Raw genomic sequence first — 15,112 nt, 5'->3', positions numbered from 1 at the left:
CATGCCAATAAACTTCCCCGGACTCCACTTTCCTGTAACTTACTGAGAAGTCTCTTGTGCGGCACCTTATCAAACGCTTTCTGGAAATCCAAATATACATCAACCTGTTCCCCTCTATCCACCGCACCCATTATATCCTCAAAGAATCCTAACAAGTTTATCAAACAAGATCTTCCCTTTCTAAAATCATGCTGCGTCTGCCTGATTGAACCCTTACGTTCCAAAAGTTTCACTATTTCATCTTTAATGACGGTTTCAAGCATTTTTCCAACCACAGACGTCAAGCTAATTGGCCGATAATTTCCAGTCTTCTGCCTACATCCCTTCTTAAAAAGTGGCGTGACATTTGCTGTCTTCCAGTCTGCCGGGACCTGCCCAGAATCCAAGGAATTTTGGTATATGACCACCAATGCATCAACTATAACTTCTGCCATTTCCTTCAGAACCCTTGGATGCATATAATCAGGACCAGGTGATTTGTCTGGCTTTAGTCCCATTAGTTTCTCCATCACTACTTCCTTTGTAACAACTATTTTATCAAGACCTTCCCCAACATTCGCATCCTTAACTTCGCACTTGGGCATGCTGGACGTGTCTTCCACCGTGAAGACTGACACAAAATATTTGTTCAATGCCTCGGCCATTTCCTCATTTTTTGCTACCAGTTTTCCTTTCTCATCCTCCAAGGGTCCTATGTTAACTCTGGCCACCCTCTTCCGTTTTATATATTTATAACAATTTTTGCTTTCTGTTTTTATATTTTGTGCCAATTTACTTTCATAATCCTTTTTCCCATTTCTTATTACCCGCTTTGTAACCCCTTGTCTCTTAAAGCTATCCCAATCTTCCAGTTTCCCACTGCTCTTTGCAGCTTTGTACACCTGCACCTTCAATTTTATACTCTCCTTTATTTCCTTTGTTAATCACGGTTGATTTTTCCCTCCCTTGCTGCCCTTTTTCCTGACCGGAATATATTTTTGTTGAGCATTACAAAATATTTCTTTGAAAATCTTCCACTGTTCCTCAACTGTTTCATCAATTAGCCTGTGCTCCCAGTCCACTCTGCCCTCATCCTATGGTAGTCACCCCTGTTTAAGGATAATATATTAGTTTTAGATCTAACTATTTCCCCTTCCATCTGAATGAGAAATTCAATCATACTATGATCGCTATTTCCCAGATGGTCTCTGACTATTACATCATTTACTCTACCTATCTCATTGCACAACACTAGATCCAGGAGAGCATTTTCTCATGTTGGTTCCTCAACATGCTGCTCAAGAAAGCTATCGCGGATGCATTCTATGAAGTCCTCTTCCAGACTCCCACGACCAACTTGATTTTCCCAATCTATGTGGAAGTTAAAGTCCCCCATGACGACTGCCGTATCATTATGACATGCCTCACTTATCTCTCTATTTATTTCCTGTGCCATTAAACTATTGTTATTTGGTGGGCGATAGATAACACCCACCAATAATTTTTTCCCTTTGTTATTCTTTATCTCTACCCAAATGGACTCAACATTATGCTCTTTAGATCTTGTATCATTCCTCACTACTGCCTGGAGCTCATCTTTGATTAAGAGTGCAACTCTACCTCCCTTACCATCCTGTCTATCTCTTTGCACCACCTGATACCCTTGAAAGTTTAATTCCCATTTAGGGTCACCTTGTAGCCATGTTTCCGTGATGGCGACCAAATCATAGGCATGGGTACAGATTTGCTCCTCAAGTTCACTAACCTTATTTCTAATACTGCAGGCATTCAGATAAAGTGACCTTATGCTCTTTGTCCTTTTAATATCTAGTGACTTCTGTAACCTTTTCTTTTGATTTTTCTGCCCACTATTTTTCTTTGAAAATTAACCTTGAATAAACCTTGATTTTAACCTTGAATAAAGTCTGGAATGTGCACTATAATTACATGTGAATTGTTTGATTACAAATTTAAAACTGTGGAGCACCAGGGCAAATAAAGGAAAAGAACCAGTCTTTGTTCCAAATGCTATTCTTTTATTGCTGGGTGAAAAAGTAAACAATAGCAACTGCTATTTAATCAAGTATTTCCAGTTTTTGCAACTTTGTACTGCTTGAATGTCGGTGTTTGAGTCCTTGTTTATTGTATTTATTCTGTCTGCCTTCTGTGAAAATGATCAAACATTATTTTGAACATGATCTGTAGTAATGCAAATTCAAATGTTTTTAAAACTTCATACCTGATGAAGGACTCAAGCCCAAAATGTCTATTATGCATCTTTATTTTTGCAACATAAAGTATGCTGTTTGACCTGCTGAGTTTCTCTAGCATTGTGTGTTTACTTTTTTTTAAATAGTTGACAGCAGCAACCTAGAATTGAAGGACAAATAAACAGAGGGGTTTTCCCCCCCTAGATTATGATAGGGTAATATTCCTGAGAACTGTATGTGACTTGGAAATGAACAAAACTAGCATGTGGCTCAAGCCAGCCTCCGGATGTTGCAGCTTGGTGGGAGAGTGAAGAGAAGGCTCAAGGGAATGCCCTGTTCCCATTTGGCAGAAGATGCCTGCAGCAGCCAAAAAATTCATACCCATCAGTCTCCTAAATACTTGTCTGTATGCAACGTTCATAATTCCAGGGAGGATTGTATAAACTTTGAAAATAACCTACTTGTAGCCACCTACTTAAGCAGCTCGAATTGGTCTAAATTCCTTTAATTATAGCTTAGCTTGATTCATTCTTCCCTGGTACCTTAAACTATTCAAGATATTTCCTCTGTATTATTCATTTCATTATAAAAAGCTTTGGGGTCATTCATTCAGGATTCCCTGATTTGTCTAGTTTAAATCATTATGAACCCAAGATATTTCACCCAATTACCAGAGTATAAATAGACCAGAACTAAAATAAGGAATAGCCCTGTTCAGGCCTGTGTCAAAGAGAACCACAAGATGCCTTTTGCTCACTTGGTAAAATAAACAGATCAAAAAAGTCACCACATACCCGCAAGTTTGGTGGTGCCCTTTCACTGTCTGCATCATTTTCTGGTTTGTCTGTTAGTAACCCCTGAACCTGGTATTCTAGGACGTAGCTATCAATGAATCTTTCCAGTTCCTCTATCTCCTGAGATCGGTTACTTCCAGCTTCTGAGGAAGCAGAGGCCACTGAAGAATTTTCCATGTCTGTTCTCTATAAGGGATCTGAGGAAAGAACAGATTGACAGATATGGGATTTAAATTCAGTTAACAATTAGGAATTTAAAAATCTTGATCACTTCATTGCAAACAAAAAGTAAACATGATTAACTGATATTTTTCAGCAGATAATATTTGCAATCCTACGTGCAACTCCAACCATGTTCTGAGTACGGTTCTTTGATGATCTTTATGAGTATCAGGGATGGGTAATAAATGCTGACCTGCGAGCACCATTCACATCCCAAGGAATAAATAAAATAACTCACTGTTACAAACACTAAAAGTACATGTTTTGAATTCCAGTTCCAAAATATAGTTCTATTAAATTTAATGCAACCAAATTTCTGAAGTGATGTTTTATTCACATGCCTTCTAGTTATGACACAGATGGTGAAAGTTCTATTCCGCACAATATTCTTCCGATCCATTTAATGTATTTTTAAGCCAAATAAAGAACAGTAGGGGGAGTGCTGTGCCAACAAATGTAGAAAAAATTTCATCTTTCATGGCAAATAAAGTTAAGCATATAACTGTGCAATTGAAACTTTTTTTTTTGCAGAGTGAACTGCAATGTTGACCATCCAGGATATCCACATTAGGGATATGGGAAGGACATTGCATGGGACCCAATTGTTCCTAGGAGTGACAATTTCTAAGCACATCTTCACAATACCACATTCAATTGGGTCCCTTGTCAGTTAAGTTGCTAAACTGCCTTTCATTCTCCTGGAACCTACCATCCCAGCACCAAGCCCCTAAACAACTTGTATATAAATGTAGGAAGTATGATTGGTAAACTTGAAAATGACATGATTTTTTTTTAAATTCGTAAGGAGGGTAACCGTGGGTTAGTAAGGTGGTCAGGACAAAGACAAATGCAATGTAATCCTGATAAGTTTGATATATGGAGGGAGGGATGTCCAACAAGGACAGGGTAAATATCATTAGGAGGGTATTAGCAAATACTGGGGAAAAAAATGAACCTTTTTATACAAGTTCAAAGATCATTGAAGATGGCAGCACAAAGTTATACAGGACACTGGCTTTCAATAGCATGGAATATGAGCAGGAAAGCCTTGGTACAACTATACAGAACTTTGGTTAGCACAACGCCCTTACAGCACCAGCAATCAGGACCGGACTGGGGTTCAAATTCTGTGCTGACTGTAAGGAGTTTGTACGCTCTCTCCATGTCTGCATGGGTTGTCTCCAGTTTCCTCCTACTGTTCAAAACGTACCAGGGGTGTCGGTTAATGGGGTGTAAATTGGGCAGCACGAAGTCATGGGCTGAACTGGTCTGTTACCATGCTATATGTCCAAATTTAAATTTTAAAAAAATGAGAATATTTTGTGCAGTCTGATCACCATACATTAGGAAGGACAAGACTACACTGGAGAGGGTGCAGAGCACAATCTGAAACATACTGCCAGAAGGGGTGGCAAAAGGTAATGAATTCACAGTTAGCACAAAGCCATCACCATACCAGTAACCAGATTTCAAATCCAGCGCTGTCTTGTGATGAATTTTTACATTCTCCCAGGACCCATAACTGCACGCAATACTCCAAATGTGGTTTCAAAAGCCTTATACGGTTATAAAACAACATCCCAACTCCTATACTCTGACTAATGAAGCCAAATGCCTTATTCAGCTGTTTCGCTGTGCTGTTACTTTCAAGGAACCATATATCTGTACACCAAGGTGATAAGAGTATTGCAGAACTGAGAGAACTGACTAATTACAGTACAAATTCTGGCTTGGTTTGACTTTCAAAAAAATGCATCACCTCGCAATTAGATGTTATTCCTGAATCCAAATCCTGTTGGAAAATTAGATAACCTTCCTCTCGAAAACTTCTACAGGTGTACCGTAGCTGGTTGCATCATTATCTGGTATGAAAGTGCCAACTCTCACGACAAGAAAAAAAACTCCAGAGGGTTGATAACACAGCCTGCAACATCACAGGCACCAGACTTCACTCCATCGAGGACCTCTACAAGAGGCAGTGTCTTAAGAAAACAGCCTCTATCCTCAAGGTCCCCCACCACCCAGACCATGCCCTCTTCACTCTGCTACTACTGGGGGGCAGAAAGGGTCCAAGAGCCTGAAGACGAGCACTCAGCAGCACAAGGACAGCTTCTTCCCTGCTGCCATCAGATTCCTGAATAATCAATGAACCACAAACATGCCTTACTTTGAGTTTTTATTGCACTATTTTTATTTATTGCTGTAAGATGTTTTATACAAATGTTTGCACTGTGATGTTGCCACAAAACAACAAATTTTGTGACTTGTCTATGGCAATAAATTTGGATTCTGATCATCTACCATCAAACTAATATTTGATGTCCCCTTCTTACCTTCCTAATTTCCTTTTCACCAACCCCCAAAAGAGAATTGAATAAGCATTTTGAGGGAAAATATTTTGAATGGAACAGAGACAAACAGAATGTTATACAATAAAAACAGCCTCATTTGCCAATACAACATGAGTGACAGAAAAAGAATAATTAATTAATGTTTCAGATCACAAACCTTCAAGACACTTGCTATAACTCATTCCTAATTGCTCTTGAAGTGTTGGCTTTGCCAATTCAGAGGAAATTTAATATTTAATAACATTGATAAGAATCTGGATCAGGCAATCACAGCACATTCTCACTTTCGTAAATAAGATGGCAACCTGACAGTTTCATAATCACCATTAATGTGGTTATATTTCAGATTTACTGAGAAATGGTTTTCCATCTGACACTATGGAATTCAAAGTCACATCTCCAGATTAATAGACCTGAGCTCTCTGGCTACCAGTGAAAAAACTGTACTTTTGAATCTCACTTGTATTTTTGTTCGAAGAATACTGATATTTAACAATGCCACTGGCCACCGTGACAGAGGTGCACCAAAGAAAAGGTACAAGGACTGCCTAAAGAAATCTCTTGGTGCCTGCCACATTGACCACCGCCAGTGGGCTGATATCGCCTCAAACCGTGCATCTTGGCGCCTCACAGTTTGGCGGGCAGCAACTTCCTTTGAAGAAGACCGCAGAGCCCACCTCACTGACAAAAGGCAAAGGAGGAAAAACCCAACACCCAACCCCAACCAACCAATTTTCCCCTGCAGCCGCTGCAACCGTGTCTGCCTGTCCCGCATCAGACTTGTCAGCCACAAACGAGCCTGCAGCTGACGTGGACTTTTACCCCCTCCATAAATCTTCGTCTGCGAAGCCAAGCCAAAGGTCAGAAGTAGACTGTATTCACAAAGGTTGAATTTTAAAAAAAATACACAAACTAGCTATGTAAAGCCCTGTTAATTGGAATCAAAGACTTAAATGTTGAGGCCTGATCATGGTTTACAAAATCTTTTAAGGATATAGATAGGGTGCATAGATCACAAAGCAGCAATGTTGATGCCCTAAGTGACTTGCAACCACATGGTTTCCTTCACCTACTCCATTTTCTTCTCACATCCCATTAGATGTGCAGCGTGCAAACAGTATGGTGGCGCTACCGGAGCCGCTGTAACGGCAGTACTGCTGCTGGTGCAGACCCACGGAAAGTGAGGAGTGGAGAGATACAGTGCTCCTATAGTATCCAACCATCCAACCAACTGCCGTCAGTTCCGCACAGGTTTTAAACAGCCCTATGAAGGAGCAGACGGTGGTTATATTTAAAATCCCGCAACTATAGGGTCTGCGCCCAAGATAGTGGCACCTCTGCTAGGCTGCAGCCATAAAGGGTTACAGACTCAGGGGAGCAGAGGACTGTTGCAGGGCACCAGGAGATCACCCTCCCCCAACCATCTGAAAAGGAGAAGCAGAAAAGATGACCCATGGGAAGGTGACCATGGTGGCGGAACAGTGAGTGGGCTCTGTGGCTAAAAGACCACCGCATGTTGCTGGTGTCTTGAGGCAAGGAACCCACAAAGGCTGTGGGCTACTGGAGACAGCTATTAGGGGACTCGTGCAAGGCTGTGGACTGACTGACCAGGTATCAGTTCAGGTTGCCAATGGTTTGGACAGGATTCTGTGCAGCTATGGAAGTTGCAGGAGTGCTGGAGCCAAATCCATGGTCACTCAGTGGCTCTAAGAGGAGTATCTGTTGCTTCTCCTCCTCTGACTGCAAGAGGTGCTTCAGGTAATTTTTGTTGGTGGAAAATCTGTCTGCCTTACAGAAGGCAAAAGGAATTCCATGCAATATGGCAGTTTTATTACATGTATTATGGCGCCAGAGGACCCTAAAACCCAGCAGCAATAAAATTTCACCAAGACAAATGGTTACTTAAACAAAAGTTGTTTTTAATGATCTTTAAACATGAAAACAGGATCACACTTCAATTTATTAGTATTAACTTAACCCCCTTCTAATTCTAAGCGCATGTGTATGTAATGTGTATATGTTCAGGAAAGTTCTTTGATTCATAGTCCAATCTCTCTTCTCTCTCCAAGTTTACCGATATCAGGCAATTCTTATACTGTGCACAGAATTTAACATTTATAAAGTTCGCCAGGCTTTGGTGCTTGAAAGGCAAATGGTTACCACTCAGGAAGGTTCTTGACAGTTTTCAGATAGAGATTTGTTGCTCAAACTGATTCAAACTGGACACAAACTGTTTCCTTCTGATCAGCCCCTTCAGCATCTTGCTGAGAAACATGCCCCATCAGGGTTTTCCAGTTGATAACCTCTTTCTTTCAGGTCACCACAGAGTTCCTTATCTGTTTCCCTTATTTCAAGGGAAAAATTACGCAGCCAGTCTTCTCCTCTTGTATGGACCGCAAGGGCTTTGAACAGGCTGAACAAAGACTCACAATTGGTCTTCAAAAAGGGGTTTTTCCACAAGCTTGCCAGCTTGTCCTGTTCCATCCCAGCTGCTATTGCTGAACTATAGAATGAATTCTCTCACACATTCAGAGAAAAGTCTGTTTGACTCTCTCTGCTTGAAAAACCACATGACCTTCCTTGAACAGCAAACTGCATTCAGATAGACTGCGGCACCGGACCTAATCTTTGAGTCCCTTTATCTGTTGCTTTCTAAAACAATAATCGATTACTCCACAGCATGTCCAATTAACACTTATTTGTGAAGTCCTTATAGGCATTCTTCGAAGTTTTTGCAAAGGCACTTGGAGCCTGGACTGTCAGGCTTGAGCAGAGCTCTGGCATTTTAAGTGAGATCTATTTTGAAGTGTTTGTATGTGACCTACACTAAAAAAAGCTTGCCACAATTTATCTCTTTTTATAACATATCTATACATAATATAAAATATAACAATCTGTCACACATGACGATAAAATGAATCTCAAATCTTAAAGATGACAGATTATTTGCCTACTCCAGATTGTCCCTGGAATCGGTGGATGATGGGATTGGCATACAAGATAAATCCCATGAATATTTGTGTGGAAAAATAAGACTGGATTTTTCTGAGAGCTGGTTATTGGCCTGATGAGGCAAATGGAAAACAAATAAAGAGTGTAGATGCTGGAATCTGAAACAAACAGAAGTGTTGAACTCACTCAAGAAGTATCTGTGGAAAGAGAAACCTGTCAAATCTTTGCATCAGTGATTCAGTCTCAGAAATGGGAAGAGTGGAGGGTTTACAGTTTTCAAAGCAGTGCTGTGGAGAAGTAAAGTCAAGACAAAAGCCTACATGGAAACTGGTTAAGACAGATCATAACTGTTAGAAAGCCATTTTAAATAAACTGGGTAAGGGAAATAAAGAGTGCATTTATCCAGAAGTCCAGGATTCAACGTGGGTGCCTGGAATGCTTTGATGGGGTGGTGGTTGAGGCTGGTACAATAGGGATATCTTTCTTCTTTGGCTTGGCTTCGCGGACGAAGATTTATGGAGGGGGTAAAAAGTCCACGTCAGCTGCATGCTCGTTTGTGGCTGACCAGTCCGATGCGGGACAGGCAGACACGATTGCAGCGGTTGCAAGGGAAAATTGGTTGGTTGGGGTTGGGTGTTGGGTTTTTCCTCCTTTGCCTTTTGTCAGTGAGGTGGGCTCTGCGGTCTTCTTCAAAGGAGGTTGCTGCCCGCCAAACTGTGAGGCGCCAAGATGCACGGTTTGAGGCGTTATCAGCCCACTGGCGGTGGTCAATGTGGCAGGCACCAAGAGATTTCTTTAGGCAGTCCTTGTACCTTTTCTTTGGTGCACCTCTGTCACGGTGGCCAGTGGAGAGCTCGCCATATAATACGATCTTGGGAAGGCGATGGTCCTCCATTCTGGAGACGTGACCCATCCAGCGCAGCTGGATCTTCAGCAGCGTGGACTCGATGCTGTCGACCTCTGCCATCTCGAGTACCTCGACGTTAGGGGTGTGAGCGCTCCAATGGATGTTGAGGATGGAGCGGAGACAACGCTGGTGGAAGCGTTCTAGGAGCCGTAGGTGGTGCCGGTAGAGGACCCATGATTCGGAGCCGAACAGGAGTGTGGGTATGACAACGGCTCTGTATACGCTTATCTTTGTGAGGTTTTTCAGTTGGTTGTTTTTCCAGACTCTTTTGTGTAGTCTTCCAAAGGCGCTATTTGCCTTGGCGAGTCTGTTGTCTATCTCATTGTCGATCCTTGCATCTGATGAAATGGTGCAGCCGAGATAGGTAAACTGGTTGACCGTTTTGAGTTTTGTGTGCCCGATGGAGATGTGGGGGGGCTGGTAGTCATGGTGGGGAGCTGGCTGATGGAGGACCTCAGTTTTCTTCAGGCTGACTTCCAGGCCAAACATTTTGGCAGTTTCCGCAAAGCAGGACGTCAAGCGCTGAAGAGCTGGCTCTGAATGGGCAACTAAAGCGGCATCATCTGCAAAGAGTAGTTCACGGACAAGTTGCTCTTGTGTCTTGGTGTGAGCTTGCAGGCGCCTCAGATTGAAGAGACTGCCATCCGTGCGGTACCGGATGTAAACAGCGTCTTCATTGTTGGGGTCTTTCATGGCTTGGTTCAGCATCATGCTGAAGAAGATTGAAAAGAGGGTTGGTGCGAGAACACAGCCTTGCTTCACGCCATTGTTAATGGAGAAGGGTTCAGAGAGCTCATTGCTGTATCTGACCCGACCTTGTTGGTTTTCGTGCAGTTGGATAATCATGTTGAGGAACTTTGGGGGGCATCCGATGCGCTCTAGTATTTGCCAAAGCCCTTTCCTGCTCACGGTGTCGAAGGCTTTGGTGAGGTCAACAAAGGTGATGTAGAGTCCTTTGTTTTGTTCTCTGCACTTTTCTTGGAGCTGTCTGAGGGCAAAGACCATGTCAGTGGTTCCTCTGTTTGCGCGAAAGCCGCACTGTGATTCTGGGAGAATATTCTCAGCGACACTAGGTATTATTCTATTTAGTAGAATCCTAGCGAAGATTTTGCCTGCAATGGAGAGCAACGTGATTCCCCTGTAGTTTGAGCAGTCTGATATACAAAAGACTTAAAGGATGTAGGGAAAAATTGTGATACCTAATTTACAAAGGTTGGCACAACATCATGGGCCGAAGGGCCTGCACTGTGCTGCAATGTTATATGTCAATGTAAGCTCATATGTTCCAATTTCAGATTTATTGTCAGAGTATATACATGACATCACATACAACCCTGAGATTCTTTTTCCTGCGTGAGGCAGAATTACCACTTATTGGCAGTGCAAAAAAACTGTACCCACGTAATGATAGGAGAGTATTTTAACCCTTAATTTGGATCCAACGGTGGATAAAACTGGACAAAAGACAGGCAAAAAGAATAAAGTGGCCAAATTTATGGTTAAATCAATGCAGGAAATTAAACTTATGGATATACGGAGGAGGCAGCACCCAAGAGAGAAGGAATACTCATATTATTCGAGTAGACATAAAACATACTCAAGTATTGACATGTTTTTGCTGTCACACCATATTCAAGGGAGAGTTAGAAAAACTGAATATAAAGCCAGATTATTATCTGATCATTCACCCCTGTTATTAGCAATAGAACTGGAGGACATCCTACCAAGAACATATAGATGGAGGTTAAACTCCAGGCTACATAAAAGGCAGGAATTTAGAGAGTTTATTGAACGCCAAATCAAAACATATTTTGAAATAAATAAAGAATCAGTGAAAGACAAATTTATATTATGGGACGCAATAAAAGCCTTCATGAGAGGGCAGATAATAAGTTATGTAATTAAGATGAAAAAGGACTATAATCGGGAAGTAGAGCAGTTGGAAAGGGAGATAGTAAGTACAGAAAATGAACTAGTAAAAAGGGAGGATATAACAAAAAGGAGAGAATTGGCGGACAAAAAAATAAAATACGAAACATACAAGGTGGAGAAGGACATAATAAAAATAAAGCAAAAGTATTATGAACTAGGAGAAAAAACACAAAATATTAGCCTGGCAAATTAAAACAGAACAAGCTAAAAGAACTGTATTGGCATCAAGGAAAAAGGATGCCAATTATTATCTTTTGAACAAATGGAGGACAAATATAATATAACTCACGATACAATGTTTGCATACCACCAACTGAAAAAGTACTTGAAGGACAAATTGGGAAACAGTCTGAGGTTACCAGAAGGAAGCAATTTTGAATATGTGATTAAAGACAATGATAATTAAAAAATTTATAACAAACATGTACATCACACTGCAAGAAAAGGAGAACGAGGAAACAAACTGTAAACCTAAACAAAAATGGGAACAAGATCTAAACATAAAGATAAAGAATGAAACATGGGAAAAGCTATGCTCCGGAAATATGAGAATTACAATAAACACGAGGTTACGTATGATACAATACAATTGGTTACACAGGCTTTACATCACACCCCAAAAGTTAAATAAATGGGACCCAACAGTATCAGACAGATGTTTTCGCTGTACAAAGGAAACGGGAACAACAATACATGCAATTTGGGCATGTGAGAAAGTGAAAAAATTTTGGGAAGATCTAAACCAGATATTAAATGAAATCACAAAATGCAATATACCAAAAAACCTAGAGATCTTCCTTCAAAGTAATGTAAGAAATAAAAAATTTGGACTCGATTTGGATGGAGCACAAAAAAGATTTATTATGATAGCCCTAGCTGTAGCAAAAAAATGTATTATGTCAACCTGGAAATTAGAAGATAGCCTGAGAATACAACAATGGAACATAGAAATAAATAAATGCATTCCATTAGAAAAAAATAACATATAATTTAAGAAAATACATCACAATATTCGAAAAAATATGGGAACCATACATGAAACACAATAGAGAAATCCTACCACGAACCTCCACCACCTAAAATGACAGAAGGAGAAGACAACGAAATGAACTGACTCAGTGTGTAAAAGTAAAAGACAAAAGTTTCTTGTTTATTTTTATGAAGTGACGACATTGTTTAACAGGTTTAATGTATCATATAGATTGAACTTTGAATAAATGGGAAGGGGGGGTGAGGGAGGGAGGGAAGGGAGGGGGGAAAAAGGGGAGAAAATGACACTATATATTCAAGAGAAAAATATCTGTATATATTTTGGTCAGTATGGTTCATAGTGTGAAACATTTTAAAAATTTTAAAAAAGGAAAAAGGACAAACAAATTACATATAATCCAATAGAGATTAATGAGAATTTTATGAACAATTATATCAAACTGAGAACAAGAGGAAAGATGATAAAGAAGAAGAGTTTTTAGCTAAAACTGAACTGCCAAAATTGCAAGAAGAGGAACAAAACAAACTGATAAAACCAGTTGAAATAGAGGACGTACAGGATATATTAAAAAAGCTGCCGAACAATAAAACGCCTGGAGAGGATGGATTCGCAATAGAATTCTATAAAACATTTAAAGAGTTATTAATTCCTCCTCTCCTGGAAGTAATGAACCAGATAGAAGAAACACAAAACTTGCCAGATACATGTAAGACAGCAATAATTACAGTAATACCAAAGACGGGGAAGGATCCACTAACAACAGCATCATATAGACCAATATCTCTACTTAATTCAGATTATAAGATATAGCAAATTTATTAGCAAACAGATTGGCCGATTGTGTACCAAAAATAGTAAAACAAGATCAAACTGGATTTAAAAAGACGAACAGCGGATAATGTCTGTAAATTTATTAATCTAATTCATGCAGTTCAAAGAAATAGGAAACCAACAGTGGCTGTTGCTTTAGATGCAGAAAAAGCCTTTGACAGAGTAGAATGGAATTATTTATTCAAAGTATTACAGAGGTTCAATTTACCAGAAAAATATATTAATTGGATTAAAGCATTATATAATGGACCATTGGCGAAGGTAACAGTAAATGGATATGTATCGAACCAATTTAAATTAAGTAGGTCATCTAGGCAGGGATGTCCATTAACCCCCTCACTGTTCACTTTAGCAATAGAACCATTGGCAGAACTGATAAGAAAAGAAAAGGGATAAAAATAAAGGAGGAGTATAAAATCAGTTTATTTGAGGATGACATCATGGTATACTTAACAGAACCAGAAATATCAATAAAAGAATTACATAAGAAATTGGAGTATGGAGAAATATTGGTACAAGATCAACGCAAATAAATGTGAAGTGATGCCAATGAGTAATGCAGATTATACAGAATTTAAAAGAGAATCACCATTTAAATGGCAAACACAAGCAATCCGATACCTAGGTATTAGATTAGATAATAACTTAAGCCACCTGTACAAATTAAATCATCAGCCACTAATAAAGAAATTGCAGGAAGACTTAGAACATTGGAAAGGATTACCGCTAACGTTGATAGGGAGGGTAAATTGCATTAAAATTAATGTCTTCACAAGGATACGATACTTATTTCAATCATTACCTATTCCCTTAACAGAGAAATTCTTTAATGAACTAAAGAGAATAGTAAGGAAATTTTCGTGGAAAGGGGAAACCAAGGATAGCGTTAGATAAATTGACAGAGAGGTACAATCAAGGTGGTTTTCAGTTACCAAACTTTAAAAATTATTATAGAGCAGCACAGTGAAGGTATTTATCAGATTTTTACCTGACAAGGGAAAAACCAGATTGGACTAAGATAGAACTAGATAAAATAGGGGAGAAGGTACCGGAACATACACTTTTTAAGTGGGATGAAAAGTTGATACAATATAAAAGTTCACCAGTACTGCATAATTTACTCAATATAGGGAAGAAGCTTCACTTAGAAAGGAAAAAAACGAATTACCAAATACCAAAATCCGCTAATCCCTTTTACAATAGATAACCTTTCCTTTAGAGAATGGGAGAGAAAAGGAATTAAAAGAATAGAAAATTGTTTTTTGGGAAATAATTTATTAACATTTGAACAATGAAGTACAAATAAGGAGTAACTCATGGTACAATGTATGCATATCATCAAATGAAAACTTATTTAAAGGATAAATTGGGAAACAGACTGAGATTACCAGAAGGAAGCAGCTTTGAATATGTGATTACAGACACAATGATAATTTAAAGATTTATAACGAATATGTACATTAAGTTACAAGATAAGGAAAATGATGAAATACGCTATAAACCCAAACAAAAGTGGGAAAAGGATTTAAACATAAAGATAAAAAATGAAACATGGGAAAAGTTATGTTCTGGAACTATGAAGAATATAATAAACACAAGGTTATGCATGATACAGTATAATTGGTTACACAGGCTATATATCATGCCCCAAAGGTTAAAAAAATGGGATCCAACATTATCAGATAGATGTTTTCGCTGTAAGGAGGAAATGGGAAAAACAGTACATGCAATTTCGGCATGTGAGAAAGTGAAAATGTTTTGGGAAGATCTAAATCAGATATTAAATAAAATCACAAAAATTAACATGCCAAAAAATCCAGAGATCTTTCTTCTAAGTAGTAAGGAATTAGGCCTCAAATTGGATAAAGCGCAAAAAAAGATTTATTATGATAGCCTTAGCTGTAGCAAAAAAATGTATAATGTCAACTTGGAAATCAGAAGAC

At 39.3% G+C, this 15,112-nt stretch overlaps 1 protein-coding gene across 9 annotated transcripts in view; it reads right to left on the bottom strand.

Moving 5' to 3' along the window:
* The window catches only part of ctif (CBP80/20-dependent translation initiation factor), a 316,523-nt gene that overhangs the window by 242,347 nt on the left and 59,064 nt on the right, over positions 1–15,112 (bottom strand). For all 9 annotated transcript variants that reach the window (XR_011353333.1, XM_069923856.1, XM_069923855.1 and 6 more), the window contains one exon: positions 2,984–3,180. Coding sequence is in view for 8 of the 9 variants with exons in the window: in XM_069923856.1 (XP_069779957.1) it covers positions 2,984–3,160 (177 nt within the window). In the remaining variant the exon portion in view is untranslated. The remainder of the gene's footprint in view (positions 1–2,983; positions 3,181–15,112) is intronic.

Source organism: Narcine bancroftii, chromosome 3 (genome assembly GCF_036971445.1).
Source record: "Narcine bancroftii isolate sNarBan1 chromosome 3, sNarBan1.hap1, whole genome shotgun sequence".
NCBI lineage: Eukaryota > Metazoa > Chordata > Chondrichthyes > Torpediniformes > Narcinidae > Narcine > Narcine bancroftii.
This window is presented reverse-complemented; position numbering and strand designations above follow the sequence as displayed.